This window comes from Micromys minutus (assembly GCF_963924665.1).
Source record: "Micromys minutus genome assembly, chromosome: 1".
NCBI classification, from domain to species: domain Eukaryota; kingdom Metazoa; phylum Chordata; class Mammalia; order Rodentia; family Muridae; genus Micromys; species Micromys minutus.
The window spans coordinates 130422311-130443357 of NC_137969.1; the positions used below are offsets into that span (position 1 = coordinate 130422311).

The 21047-nt window shown below is 44.7% G+C and overlaps 1 protein-coding gene across 2 annotated transcripts in view; it reads right to left on the minus strand.

Moving 5' to 3' along the window:
* The window catches only part of LNX1 (ligand of numb-protein X 1), a 101485-nt gene that overhangs the window by 2681 nt on the left and 77757 nt on the right, over positions 1 to 21047 (minus strand). For both annotated transcript variants that reach the window (XM_080927626.1, XM_080927627.1), the window contains 4 exons: positions 18249 to 18620; positions 10553 to 10687; positions 7650 to 7818; positions 6048 to 6273 (listed from right to left, as the gene is read on the minus strand). In XM_080927626.1, the coding sequence (XP_080783752.1) occupies positions 6048 to 6273; positions 7650 to 7818; positions 10553 to 10687; positions 18249 to 18620 (902 nt within the window). The remainder of the gene's footprint in view (positions 1 to 6047; positions 6274 to 7649; positions 7819 to 10552; positions 10688 to 18248; positions 18621 to 21047) is intronic.

Consider the following 21047-nt stretch of genomic DNA (forward strand, 5'->3'; position numbering starts at 1 on the left):
GGGACTCATGTACCTACCCTTTAGTTCTGTTATAGCAGCAAAACCTCATTATGTTAGGCTCTGTCAGCATCCGACTGGTTAGTTGGGACTGATGACTGTTTTTTTTTCCCCTTGCATTACTTCATTGCCCACTGGGAAACCTGGCAGCTGGTTCAGATTAGTGACCTTTCAAATTAAGTGGCTTTATCCTCTGGAAATGAGTGTAAGCTTTTTCCTACTCTGAGCTCATTCTTTTAATTTAGGTCTAATTGAGAAAGATTTGGCATGGTGTAAGAAATGGCAAAGGCTTTGGTCACAGTTTTCCAGTGAGATTATGGTTAGACTCAGGGAAATTTAACTCAAATGAGTGAATTAAGTATGAGAAGCCTTGAGCTGCTCAAGAAACGAAGGTTTGGCGCTAGAATGATTACTCAGTGGTGAAGGGTACGTGTTGCTTTTCCAGAAGACCAGGGTTCAGTTCCCAGCACTCACATGATGACTTATAATTGTAACTACAGTTCCAGGGGATCCAAATACCACTTTTTGACATCCATAGGTACCAGATATACATGTGGTATACATACCTACATGGAGGGAACAGTTATAAATTAATTTTTTTAATTTCCTCTATTCCTCCTATATCATCAGTTTACTCAACAAAGCATTGCAACGTTGCCTAGGTTTAAGTCAGAGGTTTACTAAGACAAGGGAAGCATTGGCTCTTAAAAAACAAAACACCCAAATAGAAGTTTAACGCTAGAATGTAAACTGTGTCTATCAGCCAAGACGGTTTCAAGCCCATGTCTCTGACTGGATTGAATCATACCGAGGTATTTCCCATAGTGTGGAAGCAGCAGAGATCATGAATTGATTCTCCATACTTTGGATTATTGCAGTATCTTAGCCATGGAATATTTAATAATTTTGGATACATTGGGCTTAATTTGACCTATTGTCTTTTTTTGTAAATAATAAAGTTCTCATTGTTTTTATATTGGAATCACAAATCTGAAACACCAAGTCTGTATTAATGTATTTCTAGAAGAAAAACAATGGCCTAGTTTGGAAAACAATTGGGCTAATCTTGAGAACAGAAAGTTGATCACATAACCAGTTTCTGTCCTTTTACAAAGGATCATCTTAATTTTGTTAGCCCTGTCTGTTTGGGTAGTTCAGCTTTTTGCCCTTACTTGTAGACATTTCCACAGAAGTTAAACTCAGAGAATACCGAGAGCGTTTTCCCGTGGCTAACTCCTGGATTAGGACTCCTGTGTTAACTGCTCTCTGCTGACACTGTCACCGTGTGCTACAGCTTGTGCAAAGTGCCCCACTTAGTTGATGCTTAACCACATAGGCAAAGAGCTCATCCAATCCAGGAGGGATATTAAAAAAGAAAATTATTCTCTAGGTAAATGGTCTGCAGAGCATTCTGTGATAACCTTTCATTGCTTTTATAGTTCATAATAGTAGACACTTATCAGGATGTCTTGCCCTCTAGATTCTGAAGTCAATAAAAGGATTTACTTAGTTCACAAGGGATTTATTGTTTAATTAGTAAATGTCTACTCAACAGCAGTTCCAGACCTTCTGAAATAGTAGATATTTTTTGAAGGGTCCACCCATTGTAAACATTAAATATAGTAAATAGTAAATAAATAGTAAAAATATTAAATAGTAAACATTAAAATGCATCATTTTACATATTAAATCTAGGTAGGCTTGGGGACAAGTGTTGGATAAGTTTTAAAAATAACTTTGCTCTTGCAATGATGTGGCCATTTGGTTTTTGATGGATGGGACTTCAATCACACAGGGAAAGTGATGGGAGAAATGACAAGTTATAAACCAAGGAGCAAGCAGCAGTGAAAGCTGCCTGTACTGTCCTGGTGCAGCACTCTTGTTACGTAAACTCCAGAACTCACTTCATGGGACAAAAACAAAAAACGACATAAACCAGCTAAGGCTAAATATAGGCTTAGCATTTGCTTGGGGATACTTCCAACTTACTAATGCATTGTAATTAAAATCTTAGACTGAGTCAGGAATGACAGGCTTAGCTTGTAGCTCAGCCATGCAGCATGCACATGTCATCCGACAGCTCTGAGCCTTAGTTTTCCTTCTGAATCACAGAGCATGTGATTCTTGACAGCAGAGAGGATGTGAAGCTCCCACAAGAACTCTGGCTCGTGCTCCGAGCTCATGAGCATTAGGGGCTTCATAGCTGCCCTTACACTGTATTGGCTTGTGTGTACCAACACAATGGACCTAACTCATGATCAAAGAGAAAGAAAATACTGATGCTGCTTTCCTTCCCTTCAATATTAACAAATCAATAATAAGTATGCCAGGGTCTTCAGGAGAGGAAAGGGTTAAATTCTTGGGCAAGAAGAGAAGTGAGTTAATGCATATTTCTGTCATGCTAGTCCAGATGAGAACATGCTTTGTAGATGTGGAATGTGCAACAAAGTAAAATGTCATCAGTGTTCTCTGTTGAATGGCAGTTGATAATTTGTAAGGCTGGCAGAAAGTCTGGAGCTGCTACAGGGGTCCCCAGCATACAGTGCTATCACAGAGCACAGGACTACTAATGCACTTGTATCTGGTCCTATCACCTACCCTTACTCCTGGCCGTTTGGTTCCACATAGGAAATGCTAACATGGTGTACTCTTTGCTTAGATTTCTGCTCCATTGCATTGCATCTCAGTAATTAGTGCCACGGTTTTCTTGATCCTAGACCTGCTGCTGGCACATGCTTCTTCACTGGGTCCGGGAGGACTTTAGGTAACTGTTAAGATTGTATATTAGGGCAAATATCCTTTCTCATGCTTTGTTGAATGAAAGATGAAATATATTTGTAAATTAGACACTTATGGGCACATGTCGTAAAGGTTCAATTGTAGTCTAACAATTCAGGTAGAATTAATTTGCCAAGGTGTGGTTTGGGATTGCTTACTGGATCACTTCCCTGCAGTGGCTGGAGACATGTACAATGATGCTTCTGTGTTAGTAAGGGCTTTGAGCACCCCCACCCCAGCCCCATGGAAACTGAAGCCGTACTACTGAGATCAGGCCAGGCCAGGACTGAGACTGACAAGTGCCAGCTTAGTTCTATTCAAGTTTCATCTGGCAGAATGAAGAATATGTATGTATGTATGTATGTATGTATGTATGTATGTATGTATATAAAGTTCACTACAAAATCAACTAGGAAACCCAAAAGTAGGATTAAGCAGAATTCAGAGTTACCATGTATGAGGGAGAGATGGCAAAGGGCAAAAAGAAACAGAGGAAATTCACCAGAAAGGTCCCTGTAGCCCGCACTAACCAGAGAAGTGGGCAGGCAGGTTTCCCCAGGTTCAGCTTGGCAGAGAAGAGGGAGAAAGGATTGAGAACCCAAGCAGATCCCTACATGAGAAAGAGGAGTCCAAGTATGAGTGGCCTGCTAGGCTGATCTCAGTTGGTTTAGGAGAAAGCAGAAACCTGGGATATGGCTCTGTTTCTCTTATCAGCCTTCAGGAGATAGCTGCCCAAGAGGGGGAAAACCCCATATGTGTGTGTGTGTGTGTGTGTGTGTGTGTGTGTGTGTGTGTGTAAATATATAATATACATACATACATATATCCCACTAAAAGATATTTGAACCAACAGAGTTAGTAATGCTGCACAAGAAAGCAGGTGGAAAGAGATAATGGAAAAGAATTAAGGAGAGCCACTCACTAGAAAACTGTTATGCAAATGATATGTCTCTATGGAATATGAAATTGATAATTAGTCATGTCACTATGATTTAAAATACCCATGCAGCAATTTCTCTGTGTAAAGAGCAAGAGCTCAGTGCAGACAAGATTTTAAAGATGATTCCAGGAATGGTCACACATGCCTATAATCCTCATACTTGGAAGGCAGAGACAGGAGCATTGCTGTAAGTTTGACAGAAGCCTGGGCTACATACCAAGGCTTTGTCTCAAAAGGAGCGGAGGGTAGAGAGAGGAAGGAAGGAAAAAAGAAAATCAAAGACAATACACTGGGGAAAGAGTATCATACAGAACACAAGCAGAAGAGGAAAAACCCCTCAGAAATGGAAGTGGTCACGAAGGAGCAGCCATCTGACTGAGCAACGGGGAGGGGCAACTGAGGAGAACAAGTCAAGCAAACAGAACCAAGGGAGTCCAGGAGCAGATACCCAGGGCACGCATCCGGGGGCCCCAGAGAGCTAAGAAGACTGGGCAGCTCTTCTGAACATTAGGTTTAAAAAGGGACAGGCCACATTCGGAGGGAAGGGCATGAGATAGCTTTGTCTTCGAACAGCTTGACCCTGACCATCACAGGTGCCACCCCTAAAGAACAAAACGTGACAGGATAGTGTGATTGATCACCACCTGGCATCACATATGTGGCTTGTTTAACCCATTTGTGCTGGCAGTGGACTAATGGTGCACAGACTACCATGATCTCCCAAGTCAATTCTTGGGTTTGATTTCCAAGAAGCTTTGGAGCATAAGAGCTCACAGGCCACCATCCTGTTTGAGTGAGTACATTGATACCTAGGCTGGGCCCTCAAACTACAGCCAAGCTTGTGAGCTTTGGTCCCCAGATGGCCTATGGCTGCCTTTGCCCTACAGAAGCAGAATGTGCAGCTACCAAGGCTCCATTCCCAAGCTCACCAGCCAAGCAACCTATGACATAGACTTTCTTTGGAGACATACTCAGGACCTGAGTAATGCTAGTTCTTCCTGAGTGAACTGAAGGTTCAGGAAAGAAGAGCTTCTTCCCTCTCTCTCTACTCTGGTACCTCTGACCTGCTCACCATGTCACTAAACACTTCGGGGGCGGGGGGGGGGAGGCAATAGGAAAGGCTCTGAGGATCTGACCGTCCCAGCCATTTTGCGTCCTATCACTCTTCCAACAAGGGCAGAGAACTGCTGCCAACTCCGGGTGGGACGCAGGGAAAGAGAGGAGCCATTGGGCTCAACGCTCTCTTCCACACACAAAGCAACACTGAGGAGTCTAACAAGGGCGCTTTCAAACAAAAGCTATGAACAGAATTGGGATTATAGTTCCAAAATTTCATTTAAAGAAAACTTAGATAATAGTCTCCTGCTTGGCTATAATTTGCCTCAATGCTCAGCGTTCTACTTTCTATGGACTTTTAAAGGCCCGCGGATGTAGAAAGTAATGTTATTAACTAGTGAAAACCCCAACAGGAACCCAGACCAGGTTGTATTTGTGGCTACTTAATAAGTAAGAGCTATCTCTACCTTCAAGGAAAATGGTTTAAAACCAAATAAATACCTTGCTTCCGTTATTTCTGCTGTTCTGATAGATCTAACACTGATGACACCCGTTTCGAACATTTAAGCTGCATACTTGCAGACAACAATCTAAAGGCCAGTAGACGTTTGGTCTGGTCCAAGGAAAAAAACATCAAATGTATCTGTCCTGTAAATAGTTCATGTACAGAGCCATTTTGTGGAGATCTCTCCAAATCCTCTGAATCCCTTTGGTCAGGTAATTTTATAGCTCATTGCAAGGCCCCCATTATACCTCAAAAAATGGCAACCTAGTTGCTTCCTATAGAACTTTCCAGAAGAGTCACTGGAGAGAGATGTTCTGAATAGCATCCCCAGCTAGCAGACACTTAACTCTGAAGCCACAGTGTTCCTTGGTGCTGCTGTGCGTATAGTCAGAGCTTCTAGAGGTCTCAGAATAGGACCACAGCCAGTCAGCAGCTCCCACTGATACCCATGAGAAGATGAAACTTGGCGTGAGCAGATGCCACTCAGTTCATGAGTGTGGAAACACAGGCTGAACTGTCAGTCAGCTGAACTCCCGGCTACATGTAACTACAAACACTTCAAGAACACCTGTAAGTTCTCTGTCTAGACTTTCACCTCCACCCTAAGATTTCTATATAAATTTTCATTTGTCAGAAGAAGACAGTTATTTCAGACAGCCCCACAGAGAAGACTGGGTCTTTAGCAAGATGCCAGTGCCCATGAATCAGCCCAAGACAGTGAAAGAGTGGTTTAAGGAATAGAATCCATAGGGGTGTTGAATTGGGACTCACTGTGGTAATTCCAGCCACATGACCCAGGATGGGGACCAGTCACCAGGCGGGGTCACGTTGTGGTTGGAGTCCAGAGCTACTGGGCTGCAGTCTTCCTGGGTCTCCTGCTCCTTGACTTCCAAGGCTTTGAGTACCACTGAGGAGGGTGTACTCTTCAATATGGCAACGGCCTCTGTCCGGCTGACCTCTGTGAGCTCAATCCCATTCACATTCAATAAAATGTCACCTGAGGCCAGAGAAGCAAAAGCAAGCTCACCGAGTGCAAATGGGATTCTGCTCCGTGTGACGGGACAGAGGCTGACCGGGCACATGGGTAGGGCGAGGAGAGGTGCATCTTTTTGGCTCGCAGAGACTCGAGGCTGGGTCCCATTGAGCAGATGTAGAGCACGTGGGAATGGCTTGTTGGGAGTGTCTAACGATGGCCTACCAATGCTCACCTGTTTCCTTTTCTACTTAACCGAAGACCATCTGCAATTTCACTCTTAGTTTCCTATTTTCTTTAGCACAGCACCAGAGCACTTGACAAAAGGCTCCAGTGTCTGCCCAGAGTCTGGCGTGTAGGACACTACCAACAAACAGGGACCGAAGCAGGAGTTAGTGTCTGTCACGGGAGCCCAGAGAAGACAAAGAACGGTCCTGAATCTGACCTTTCAGGGAGGTGGAGTACAGTTACCACTTCTCTCAATACTTCTGTGTCTAGCAATAGCCAGGCACCGACTCTGTGCAAAACTGCTCTTACATGGGGCGTGCTACAAGGAGTGTCATTAAGTTAGAGCCCATTCTTCACCCCAGTGATGCTGAGCAGCAAGAGAAATTAAGACAGATCTCCCCGCCCTTGCTGTCTACTCTTTCTGTTATCTCCTGGTTTTTGTTTCTCCTCTAATAATCGTAGGCAGGAGGAAAATGACAAGGGATTGTCCTCAAATGCTTGCTGACTTACGAAAGAAATAAAGAAACACCTTTGATTCTCTGCCTAAATCCTGTACCATGCCGCACTCAAGTGAACGTGTTTGAGAAACTTTTTCTGTCTGAGAAATTTTTAATATGAGCCCTTAAAAAGCAGTTTTCCTCAACCTAGGCGACCTCTGCATGTGCTTGAACAGCCTTATTAAGAGCACATCCTTAAACTGGATACCTTCCTTTTGCAGAGGAGTCTAGAACATGACTGGCTGACTGAGGCCCATTTGTCACCCGTGAGCAAAGTCCAGCTAGTGATATTTAATTACACCATCGAATCAAGATCTAGCAACAAATTTAGCCCACAAAAATGTACAACTAATAAATTAGCTTCACTACCAGATCATTGCACAGAATCCATAGGGGTGTTAGATTGCATGAACTAAACTGTGCCTTAGAGGCAACTGGCTCAAGGGTGTCATGGCTGTCTGTTCAGCCCAGAAAGTCTAGGGGCTTTCTTAGCAAAGCTGCCTCATACCCACTGCCATGCACTAAGAGGGGCAAGCCTAGACTACAGCCACACCCATGCTCACCCTGCTCCAAGGGACACAGCAATCATGGCCAATTCCCTCTCGCATGCTCTCCTTAGCTGCTAACTCCTCCCAGGCTCTGCCGCCCCGCGTCTTTAGTCTCTTGATTTTGTACCTGTTTTTATTCTTCCATCTCTGCTTATGACTCCTCCGGGCTCAACACTGATGACATAGATAGGCAAGTCCCATTCCCTGTGTGATGCTCCCCCTCCAACGGTCATGCCGAGAGATTCGCTGGCGTCTTTTCGGACACTTACAACCTTCTCACGACAAGTGGCTGCAGGCTGAAGGCACAGACACAAAGAACATGGCGCATGCACTCACAAGGCCTCTCCACAAATACCTTCTCCCATTTGCATCAAAAAGAGTTAGAGCATCACGAATTCCAGCATCCCAAACAAAGCATCCCAAATTCTAAGGGTTTACTCAGAGTTTACGTTGCAGAACTCAACATAGAAAGGCAACATCCTGGGGACCATGGTAGAAATCTGGATCTTATGAATTTGGACTGGATCCCAAATCTCTCAAGGAAGCCATGTATTTCCGATTACAATAGGCCAACTTCTCGGGACACTCACCATTCATGACCATCAGTACATCTTTCATATTTAAAATCATATTCATTAGTGGAATGTGTAGAAGTTTGAGGGTCACATGCCATGTACAGAATGCATGTGGAGGTCAGAGGACAACTTACAGAAGCTGTTCTCTTACTCCACCATGAGGGTCTCGGGATCAAACACATTCTGGTAGGCTTCACAAGCGTCTTTACCCGCTGAGCAATTTTGCCAGACCAGCAAGCTTCTCTAGGCTTAAATTGTTTCTTACATAATAAACCTCGGGTGATGTCTTGTTGGCTGGAATACTTGCTGCACAGGTCTGAGGACCACTGTTCAGATCTTATAGCACTCAAAGAAAAGCCAACCATATAAAATGGTGGCTCATGTGTAATCCAGAGTTCAGGGATCCACAGAGAGAGATGCTGGTTAAGACTAGTCAAATACGCAAGCTCAGCTTCGTCGAGAAGCAATCTCAGTGAACACGGTAGAGAACAACCAAGAAAGCTACCTGATGTCATGCTCTGGCTTCTGCATGCACACATGCCCATGCATTCACATATTTGTAAATACACGTATGCGATTGCACGCAAACCATACACAGATGCAAAAATTTGGCGTATTTTATACATCTTTCCCATTTGTGGTCCTCTCCAAACAGCTGACCCAAATCGCTGAGTGCCAGGACTGCACTTGGGCTGTGTCTCTGATGGCCTTTTGCCTTCCCCACCAGTGGGAGAAAGAGTGGGGAAGGGTAGTGATGGAGAAACTGAAACCACTGAGTGGCCCAGTTTGGATCGGGAGGAGGGAAGTATGGCGGGCATAATCCTTTCTGTCTTTGCTGCTTACTCCTACTTTAAAAAGCCGACTTAAGGTAGAAAAATATATGATGAAAAAATATATGGGCAACTACAAAGCCTATGGAATGTTTATGTTTTAGAATGTTTACGTAAGGTTTGAAAAGAATAAAACAATTTAAATACCTAAAAAGCATTCGGAGCCTGTAGCTTGAACATGAGTGGTGTAGCAACGTGTTTGTGTGACATTGATCTGGCCGGGCTCCCCTTTCTCTCTCACGCAGGTGACCACAGGCCTAAAGATGATGCCCACTGGTGGCTAACTCTTCAACTGCATAGAAGTTTTTCTGTCCCACAAATCATGGTGTACTTTCTCTGGTATCTCTTGGGAACATTTAAACTCTTATTTTCAAATGCCATGTTGTTTTCCTAAATCAGCTTAAAACTTAATCTTCAAACAACCATGTTGATCCCCTTCTGGGTGTGGCAGGGCATGCAGAAGGCAGGCAGAGGTATGATTTATTTCTTTATGTGCATGGATATTTTGCCTACTACATATATGTGCACCCCCAAGTGTGAGCAGGACCCTTAGAAACAGAAGAGAGCATCAGAATTCCTGGAAGTCGTCATAGAGAGTTTGTGAGCTGCCTTGTGGGTGCTGGGAACAATGGAGGGGGTCTTTTGCAAGAGAAGCAAGTGTTCTTAACTACTGAGCCCCATTCCAGACCTGCTTGTTTTTAGTAACAAGCTACCAGGAAAAGAGACTACTGGAAGCTGTTCATCTTCACAGCAGAGCCAAGGTCGGAGGACTCTTGATCTGGATTAGATAATGTATTGATTAGACGACATCTAAATGAAGTATAGACTTCCATCTAATAGAAGCCACAGACAAGTACAAGCTGGGCTGAATCTCCTGGGGCCAAAGAGCTTTCCACCAAGCCTGCTGATGTTATTTTAAGCCCTGGGACCAATATGGTGGGAGGGAGGAGAGAACCAATTGCTACAAGGTATCCTCCGACCTCTACACATACACCATAGCATAGGTGTGTCTACATGCATACCCACCTGGACCTACAGAGTAAATGAATAATTGGATGTATTTTTTTTTTAATTTCTGGATTTGGATGCCATAGGACAAGACATATGCTCCTGGCTTGTCTAAGGCCCTTCTCCCCTAATGTCCCATGGTCTTCAAGTAGGACAAGTGTCTTCCTAGTCTCTTGTACAAACACAAACATTAGAAATAGCAGGGGGTGGGATACAGCGAGGGGATCAAAATTTCCAGGCAGGTGGGAAAACTCAAAAACCAGAAAGCAAGCAAACTGCTTGTTGCCTTTGAAAGTGAATGGAAAACGGCCCCTATGGCGAAAGATTCTTGGTAAAAAGTGTGACATGCATTTGGCTTACACTAGAGAGCAGGTCCCTTAGAAGGCTTGCAAGCTGGGATCTAACACTCCCCCAGCACCTTCCTCCTCACTCCTGCTTGGATGGGAGACACCTGTCGCCTTCCCAGTACGAAGACGGGACTTTGGCCTTTTAGTTTCGTGAGTAGTGCTTCTTGAAACGACAAAGTCCAGAGATAGCGCTTAGACACATTGAAGTATACAGCTTTCCCAAGAAGTAGCCCCTTGCGGAAGCTGCCGACTTGTCTGGCTAGGCCTCACCTTAGAAACCGTGATCCTCTCCCCAGGGCCTGGGGACCGCTGCCCATTGCTGATCCAGCCAGCTTCTTGAAAGATGTCTGGGCTGGGCTGTCGAATCTGGCGGGACACGACGAGGTGAACACGTCTTTCACTGGCCTGGACAAGAGGACATTAAATCAGCCACGTGCACCTGGCCTTACCGGGACAGCACTTTCATTCTGTCTTTTATTAATGGAAAGACATTGATATGCACTTCCTTTCTTTCATGGTTACAGGGTCATGGAGAAATCACAAGGCAGGGCCTGTACTGCGCATGTCCATTAGCTCAGACAGTGAGAACTGTCTGCTGTTTGCCTTTTGCTGGCTATGGTTTGAATGTATGAGCCCTCGTGTGTGGAAATCCCAACCCCCAAGGCGATTACCAGGTGGGTCTTTGACTTGGTCTCCATGAATGGGATCAGTGCCCTTACAACAGAACTTAGTTCTTTCAGCACATGAGGATACCAGAACATACCACATTGAAGAAAGTTGGAGATGATTCAGTGGGTGAAGAACCTGCTGAACAAACATGGGGACCTGAGTTTGGGTCCCCAGAACCCATGGGGGAGGCAGCAAGGGTCTGTAATCCTAGTGTTCTATGAGACGGAAGGCAGAGACAGGAGAATTCCCAGAAGCTATCTAGTGCAGGCTGTAGCAAACAACTAGCAACTTCCAGTCAGAGTGGACGATGAGGACTGACACTCCAGGTTGCCCTCTGCACTCCCCATGCCTCCTCCTGTGAGCATGTGCATACCCACACTCACACACATGAATGCATGCACATGTATGTGTATATGTACACACACATATGTGTACATCACACACTGAGATATAAATGGGAAGGGATGCCCACATCTTGACAGAATTGGAAGAAACACATTTCTGTTGTTCGTAGAAGACTTTGTTTCCATGGCAGCCCACAGAGACTAGGACACCATTTCTCTCACATTCTTCCCCAGGGCACATAACTCCCTCTATACCCCCACCTCAGGAACCTCACCAGTCAGGAACTAAGACAATAAGTACCAGCTAAGACATTAAGTACCAACTAAGACATGAAGTACTCGGTCCGGAACTGAGCAGCCCAAACCTTCCTTACACTGATATCTCTAGTCAAGGTTCTCTTGACACTCAGAGGTCATCAGGTGGGTGGCTATAAATTAGACTAACTTTTAATACACTTTTTGGGATGTAGTAAGAATATAATGGATGATTAGCTCGGAAAACTGTTCGTATTACACCAATCTAGGAAATGCTGCTGAGTGGCTCAGCAAAGGAAGCTTGAGCTCTGTCTACTTTCCTTACAGAGTCAGCGCTTGCATGCTCCTCCTTTGCTAGCCTACCTTGAATTCCTTGGGTTCCCTTACCACATCTGAGGCTTGCATTAGAACCACACAGAGCTCAGGTAACAGCATCAAGAAGAAAGCTGATACTCAGAACAATGGGCCTCACCAACAGTTCAGCTTCTGGAAGAGAGTGTTGTAGTGATGTGTCTTTTCCTCTGGATTGCAAGCCTCACTTACCCTAAGAGGCTATCTTCAAGAACTCTCTGAAGTAAAACTCGTGGGAAGATAAGTAGCAATAAACCTTCAGGTCAAAACCTCAGTCACTGAGGTCGAGTTTGCTCTCTTATCTTTGGGGAACCTCCGCTGTTGAGAAGGTTGTTGGCAGCGCTTTTGCTCTGGGCTGGAACTCTATCCTGCTCGTCTTGGACAGCAAGCAGAGCATGCTCTGAGAAACACCTTATAAGAAACGTGAATGGTGGAGAATCCCACATGGCTCAACTTGCCAGGCAAAGTCTAAATTGCCAAGGAGCAGAGTTCACGAGCTGTTTGCTTCACGTTTTTGAGCACACGTTTCTCACCGGGCTTCCAAATGCTGGCTCAAGAATTAATCTTGGCAGGATCGAACCCCCGCCCCCCATCAATAACACGGGTATCAATTTCCTTGCAAATAACTTCTCTGCAAGGTTGGGTCTGTGTCTCTTACCAGCCACCTCGTGAATTGTTCACAGGAAGGCTATTTCATGCACTTTCTTTTCCTAGTCCTGGAGATATGAAGGGAGCTAATGTGTTTGTCCTGGCACTGACTCTCGGGAGCAGCTGCAGGCAGACTTGAGAAACAGGCCTAGGCACCAGAGTCAGTCCACGGGCGTGACTGTGATATGTGAAACAGGGGACAAGGTAGAGTCACAGAAAGAATGAAGGCAAGAGAGCTCCTTGGTTTCACAGCCACAGATGTGCAGGAAATTGTGCCCAGCAGAGTTGCCATTTTAACGGGAAATGGTGGCTAAGAGGGCAATGATAACTCTAGGAGGAGCCAAAGCTGATAGAGCACTGTACACAGTGTAAGCCTCTCACCCAGCCAAGGAATTCCCCTAATGACAAGGAAAACTGAAACTGAATAAGCAGTTTGTGCTGCTTTGGGAACATGGACACAAACTCATGTGTATACACACTATATGCTTAGGGTATTTTGTTTGTTTGGTTGGTTGGTTGGTTGGTTTTGTTTTTGGTTTTTTGAGATCAGGTCTCCCCAGGTAGCTCTGACTGGCCTGAAGCTCGATGCCTCAGCCTCCTGGGTGCTGGGAGCAAAGCTGCACACTGGTGAGCAGTAGCCAGCTCCCAGGGGCTCACCTGCTGTCTTCCTTGTACTGGCTTTCCAGACTTTCAAGTTAGGAAGTCGCTGTCTCCTCTGCCATGCCTCGCAGTGTTATTCTCTACAAACACACGGAGTGGGGGAAGGGAGCCAAAATGACCACTTGGCTATCACAAATGTGCTCTATGGAACAGAATCTAAACACAGTCTGGGTCTGCAAGACAGACATATTTGAAAGGGCAGTCCCTTGACACAGGCAGAGGAGAGCTAAAGGGGCACCATTGGAGTCAGCTGTTAGGAGAGATGCTTTCTGCTCAGTCTTCCAGACACTCCTAAGACTTTTTCTACATCATCATTTCCTCCCCTTTAAGAAGAGCTCACATGTAGAACCTAACATCTTCCTGGCTCAGTCTCCTAAATGCTGGGAATATAACCATACACCATCACACCCCACTCAATGATTTCTGCAAAATCAAATAAAACAGAACAAAAATCCAAATTCATGGGGCTAGAGACATGGATCTTTGGTAAGAGTACCTGAAAGTCTGAATTTAAATCTCATGACCCACATGATGAACGGAGAGAAGTGATCTCTCCTGAAAGTTGTCTTCTGTCCCTGACTGCACATTTGTGCATGTGTGTGTGTGTGTGTGTGTGTGTGTGTGTGTGCGCGCATGGTTGTCATGTAGGCAATGACTTGGGGTTGTCTTACAAGACATGGCTGGAATTGACTGAAGTTTAATTTAAGGACAGGCCTTTTAATTAGTGCTATGTTTAACTGCCACACACTACCTAGGAAGGTTCAGTTCCCTGTTTGGGGGATGATGGACACATGAGTTGATGGACTGACTGCATGTCATAGTGAAACCGAACCAGGGGCCACAGAGAAAAATGTAGGATTGATGATGCCTGGTGGCTCTTACACATCTTTGACCTCCTGCATTAGTGGAACCAGAGCTCCACAGCGCCCAGGGCTTTATTAGCATAAGCTGATGAAGCAAGAAGGATATTTAAATGTTGAAGAAATGAGGTCACCAAGCAGTGTAGAAGCAACCATTCCACATGTGTCTATTGAAGATCAGCTAATGCTCGAATGCTGCTTCCTTCTGGGGATTTTTAAAGAGTTGGTATATAGGATGAATTTTGTTTATATGAGTACACTGTAGCTGTCTTCAGACACACCAGAAGAGGGCATCAGATCTCATTACAGATGGTTGTGAGCCACCATGTGGTTGCTGGGAATTGAACTCAGGACCTCTAGAAGAGTAGCCAGTGCTTTTAACCACTGAGCCATCTCTCCAGCAAGATGAATTTTGTTAAGAAGCCATTTTTAATTGCATTCATTTTGTGTGGTGTGCCTGCGAGATGGCTCACTTCCATCACACTATTTTCTTTACTGGGGCAGCTATCCCTATTCTCTTCAGTATTAGTGCTTACGGTGTGAGCCCCGGCCCCACTCTAATGATGCTGAGTATGGCTGGGATGCAGAATCTGAGCAGGACAATGCATTCTAGTCTAGCCAGTCATCTTAGTACAGTCTTTTTGCTAAGTGGACCAACAACACACAAGACATAGGGATGCAATCCCATTTTGTTCCTTCATGCAAAGACTACTGTTTCTGCGTTCTACAGGGCCAAGGGGCACAGACATCTGTTTCATCATTAACAATTCATTGGAAGGTGGCAGAAAGGTTGTCAGTCCTTCAAGACAGCACAGCCTGTCTCTGGAACCGCAGGATGGAACACAGACCCTCCTTGGCAGCACAGATATTAGAACCAACTGCTGAGCTAGAAACCTGCCAAGGACACCAGTCGTTCTTGTTGACTATACAGACACCACAACTAAGTAACAAGGTCGGGAACAAAGTTCTCACCGTTACCCTCCTTCTAGGGAGCAAAAGAACTTCTCAGGGAAAACTGTTCCCACAGAGCCAGAAACTGCAGACTTTGGGAATATGAGTCTAAAATGAGCTACTAATGCATGGGAAGCTGATATATAAACGTGCTGTAAGCAAACCTAGAATTTGCCCATCTCTGAGGTTCTAGTACCGATGCTCTTCTACAGACTAGAACCTCTTTCATGAGTCAAACAGCACCAGAGACCCAGTCACAGAGACAGGAAATTGAGGAGCTTTGAGGAAAGGTGGTAAGAAGCTCTGAGCATTGTACCAGAGTCAGAAAGAGAACCAGATCAAACACTTGCTCTATTTTTCTTAGTAGATTGTAGCTCCCTATACAGCTCCATGTTCTCAGGAGCACATTATCTTGTAGAAATAAGAGACTGAGAGGTGAAAGAAATATAGCTGGTGACTTATGCAGGGCCGTACAGGTGTCAATGACACAGGCTACGACCCCTGAATTTGCTGATTGATAGACAAAAGGACAAAGGTGTCATTCCTCTGCCTCAGCACCACCTCTCTTCCAGGAGCTGGAAGTTACTATTCTCAGGATTATTTCCCTTCCATGGTAAAGGAATAAAATTTTGGGGGCGGGGAGGGGTGTATGTATGCTGGAGAAAGGGTAGTGGGGCCCTTTACCACTTGTAATAAACAGTTCTGCGTAAGGCATTCTCACGAAATGTTGTACGAGTTTCCAAGACCTGCTCTTTCAAGAAAATGGGGGAATTTTGAGTCCTATTTAGTAACCAACTGGGCTTTGAGAATTGAGCACAAGCAGATTTAAGTTTAGCCTATGCACTAAATTTACTACAGGAGCCTGGTAAGGCCATTTATGTAAGCAGGGCTTGGATTGCACATGGCACACACACAGACCCAGCAGGTCCTATTTCACTGATGGCTCTCACTGGCTCCCAGGCACTTGAATGTTTACATTCCCACCAAGGTTCTGCCCTATTCTTTCCAGGTATGAAGCACATCTCAAGACCTGGAATGTTGTCTGTAGAGTAAACATAGGCAAACCAAGTATGGCATTGTTTACTTTTGGGTCTGTCGGAAGACTATCACTTTCTTTTTAAAGATTTAACAAGCTGACTTTCAGATCTTTGATGAAATAACTGCATTTAAACATTATTTTATCCACGGAATAAATATCACACACAGGGCAGTGAATACCCCACTTACTCCTGCCCACCTCTATGAACTGATTTGATTTTTTTCAGTTTCTGGGGTTGTGGAAGGAAGGAAGGAAGGAAGGAAAAAGAAAAATTCATGGAAAGTTACTCAGTTTGAAATTCACAATAGCTTTTTTTTTCTTGTCTGTATATATTCGAACTCCTATACAAACATGACTCATTCATTAGTCTAGAGCTGCATATGTTCTTAGAACTCCGAGGTTCTCGTCTTGGTAACTGGGTGGGATATACCTACCCTCTGGGATATGATGAGATATCAGATAGTTCCGAAATTCTTGTTTCGGTGTAGTTATTCCAGTAAGGATGCTTAAAAGGCCTGAGAAATTAACAATGGCGAGGACTCGCCATTCACTAAGATGCCAAGTGAGTCAGTTGTTCCTGTCGGAGGTGTCTTTTTCTTACGGTTTTCTTGTTTAAAGGGCCCTTACTCTCCAGGTGTCTCAATGCTGGGGACAGGTCTGCCTTGGCAGCTGCTGAATAAACCTACATTAGGAGCTTCACATACGTAAAGCTGGTCCAATTTCAAATCTCTGTGGACTCTGTTATGTAGGGAAAAGTGCAGTGTGAAGGAAGAAAAGAAGACCAAGAGGACTGTGGCCTGGGAATTCCTTTGTGAGGCAAATGTGATTCATGGGGGAGACACAGTCAAGGCCCTGGGGAAATTTGAGTCCCAATCTTTGAAGGGTATTTAGTTTAATCCCTGCAGCCTGGTGTGTGCTACAGGTATCACATAAATAAAACTCACTTTTCTGAGACAGAGAGCCATTACTTATGCTTTTATGTTGTTTTTGTTTGTTTGTGTGTGTGCGTGTGTGCGTGCGTGTGTGTGTGTGTGTGTGTGTGTGTGTGTGTGTATGTGTGTTACAGTGTCTATTTTAAAACTTCTTTCCCAACTAGCTTGACTCTAGCCTTTCTGAAAAATAAAAGTTTTCTTTCTGCTTATAAAGCAGATTGGCTTTGTTTAGTAAGCAAAGGGATTTTTTTTTTAAAGGAATTCCCACTGTTAGGCAAGATTTTATTTCATACATTTATTTTCTCATGGAAAAACATATTTTTCTGTTATTAATCTTCAAGAGTAAAATGCCACATGCAATCAAGATTTTTTTCCAAACAGCATGAGTTAGGGTTTTTCTTTTGCCTGTTGCGAAAGCGCAGTTGGCAAAGATGAGATCCAGAGTGGTGTTACACTGGGTGCCCTGCAGAGGGCGCTAACAAGTGTAACATGAAAAAAATATTGACAACCCCTTAGAGTCTTAAGTTTTGAAGGTGGAAAAAAAAAATCAAGCTAAGATAGCTTCTTCCTGAAGGAGAAAAAGGAGACTTTGTTTCATGAATGACTGTTTCACCTGGTCTTTTTAGTCTAGCTCCACCCTCGTTGTTGTACAAGATCAGAAACAGGGTGTTTTTCAAGCAACCAAAGCCACTTCATTCCTCACTGTATCACCCACTGCTTGTCCAAAAGAGAAGCATGTAAAAAAAAACGTAGGTGGTAGATGGATGGTTCGATAAAAAAAAATCCTCCAGAGAGCAAATGCATTGCATATATATTTACCTGTTCACAATTTGACTAATTTATTAGTTAAATATTTACTTATAATAAACGTGTATTCACCAAGTTTAACCTTGATGGACATTGATCTAGCTATTTGTAGAATATAATATCCCACTATAGTATACTTTACTAATTGGCAGGTAACCATAAAATAGAAACAAAGAAAATATATATGGAGAGAGAGAGAGAGACAGGGAAACAGAAAGAGACAGACAGAGAGACTTCATAATGCTATAATTCTATCAGTAAAGACCATGACCCAAGGGTCACCATCTGTCCATTTGTGTCCATTGGGTTCTTCCTTGTTCATTGAAAATGCCATCCCTTCCCCTGACTTTCTTAGAGGAAGGTTCTCACAGCGCATGTGGAAAGGGGGTCTGAGTGTTCCTGTTCATGTGGGTATTTCTGACTGTGATCACAGAGTGACTTCTGACCCACCTGAATCAGATGAGCTGCGCTCTCTGGACTGCCAAATCGAAGGTCATGCCCGTTGATGGCCAACACACGATCATTCTCCTCCAGCTGGCCGTGCCGGTCGGCGACGCCACCATTCAGCACGTTGAAGATGAACACCCCGGGCTCATCCACCCTGCGCACCAGCTTTATACCAAGCTGCTCCTCGGGGCTGCTTTTGTTGAGGATTACATGGAAACTGTCCTCCCGAGGTCCGTAGGAGTCTAGCGCCTGAGCATTGCTTCTGCTCCGGAATTTCTGCTCCCGAAGCACTGTCAGACGTAGCACCTGGCAGGGCTGCCGCAGGAGCCGCACCGCATAGTTATGAGGGACATGGCTGATGTCCATGCCATTGACCTGGGGGCGGTGCCATTGGACAGTAAGTAAACCTATATAAGCCTTCTGAAAAGGTCGGGGCCAGCCTGGGTTTGATCCTTAGCCTCACAAGAATCAAATGTATACAAGCCCACAGAGTAAGCAGGACATCATCCCCCTGGCCTGCTCTGTTACCCCCTTTTATCCTGTATCCAAACAGGCTAATCTGCCACAGTAATCTTCTAGCTTCTATGACTCCACACTGCCTTTCTTCACCCTAGTCCTTACCTAAGCCCATGTGTCTACTTGCAGAATCCTGACCTTCCTGTTGCCTGTCAGTTTATTAATTGTTTTTTTAGTTCATAGAGAAGGATGGATGGAAAAAAATACAATCATATGAAAGAAAAACCCCCAGACATTTCCTATGTCAAGCAGTGGTGGCACATGCCCTTAATCCCGGCACTCAGGAGGCAGAGGCAGGAAGATCTCTTTGAGTTCGAGGCCAGCCTGGTCTACAGCCAAAGCTACACAGAGAACCCCCCCCCCCATCTTGAAAAAAAAAGTCACTTCCCTATTTAACTTCAATTTGCATTCTTAAAGTGCAGTGTGTGTGCCTGGCCACAGCTCTGCACCCAGCATCAGATGGGAATCTCCAAAGCCATCTTCTCTCCAAAACTCAACAAACTTTATCTTACTAGGTTACCCATACCTTCACTTCCAGATCCTCTGTGTGTGTGTGTGTGTGTGTGTGTGTGTGTGTGTGTGTGTGTGTGTGTGTGTGAGAAAGAGAGAGAGAGAGAGAGAGAGAGAGAGAGAGAGAGAGAGAGAGAGAGAGAGAGAATATGTGCTTAATTGTGTGACTGGGTAGAGCATCGGTGTGAACCAGGCTGACCGTGTATAGGTGTGTTTGTTTGTTTGTTATGGTATCTATGTGACTGTGCCTGAGTGTGTTTTCACATTATATTATCTATGTGAGTGTGTGCTCACATGTGTGCTTGCATATAAGAAAAGTATAAATGTGAGTGTGCCTGGATGTGTGTTTTCTTGTTACAGTATGTGTGAGTGGGTCTGAGTCTGAGTGTTGTTGTATGATATTGTGAGTTGACCTGTGTGTGTGTGTGTGTGTGTGTGTACTGCTGTACGATAAAGTATCCTCTAGTGTGCCTGCATGTGCATTTGTATGAGTGTGACAGGTATACCAGGTACCAACTCAAGGTGGATGTCTGCAAGGTTCTTTGCCTGTGTTGGAACTATAAAGGGATGCGTGGGGCTAGAATGGTTTCAAACAATCTAATGCAAAAGGAACTTTCTAGGCTATTTACTGAAAGGCTGGCCTGCTCTATAACATGCCTTAAATATCCCAGAGCTAGGTCTCTCATTTGAGGCAAATAATCTACAGGACTGTTTCTGCATCTGACTTTCTGGCTTTAATTATCTTGGCTCCACAGGCCCAGCCTGGAGGCTGTAGCCCCCAGCGTTTGTCACTGCTCTGGAAGAAAACAGTCCCCAGCAGCCCTGCGCTCTGCTTAGGGAAGGGGCCCCACACCGAGCAAGAGGCTTCTTCAATTTCTAGAGTTTGCTAAGATTTCTTGTCCTTGAAGCCAGTTGTTAGAGACACACTGGAATGAGCTCCAAAAGGGCCTTATTTGAGGTCATCCTCCTGCTGCTGTAGCTCAGGGGTGGACTGGGCTCCTTCAGTGAAGACAAGGCACTCCCTTGTCCAAATACAAGGGAACATTACCAGGAAGGTGGCAGAGCCTGCCATCCCATTATCCCCAGGGCCAAGAGAAGTCAGGGTCACCTGGAGAAAGTGCCTGGCATTCCTTTTATCTGTAAGTGTCTCAAGTTCAGAGCCAACAAAGAGAATTTTCTTGTACAGCTTTCCCAGGTGGAAGTCCCCATTGAATCAGGGAGAAAAAAGTCCCCCAACTGGGACTGGCGTTCTGATGGTTGTGACCCACTAAAGTGATGGCCCTGCTTGTGCCATACCCCAGAGACCAGCAGGAATGTCAACATTTCTGCAGTAACTGGTTTCAATTATTTCTGCTCTTATTCCAATTAGTTTGCCAAACAAACAGCTTACACTGAGACAGGGGCTGTCCCTCTGCTGCTGGCAAAGGGTGGGATGGAACTGTTATCTGAGGATCAGATAAGAAGTAGATGCTTAGGGAGAGAATTCTAGTCCTGCTGGATCACTTTGACATCTGTCTGATAAACAGCCCCCCATTTCTGTCTAGAAAATTCTTCTGGAAAGTCTCATTGCTCGACCAGGCCTTGGAGGACAGAATGCCCGAGCCAGGTCATCCGATTCCTGCCTCCCCTAGAATGCCTCTGGGTCACCAGACTCCTGTGGTCATTAAGCCACAGGAAAGTTTTCTGCAGAAGGGCATCTGAACACAATTTGATCAAATGCAACAGTTTCCATTAATCTGCTTTACAGTTTAAGAATGAATATATGTGCCAGTCTTA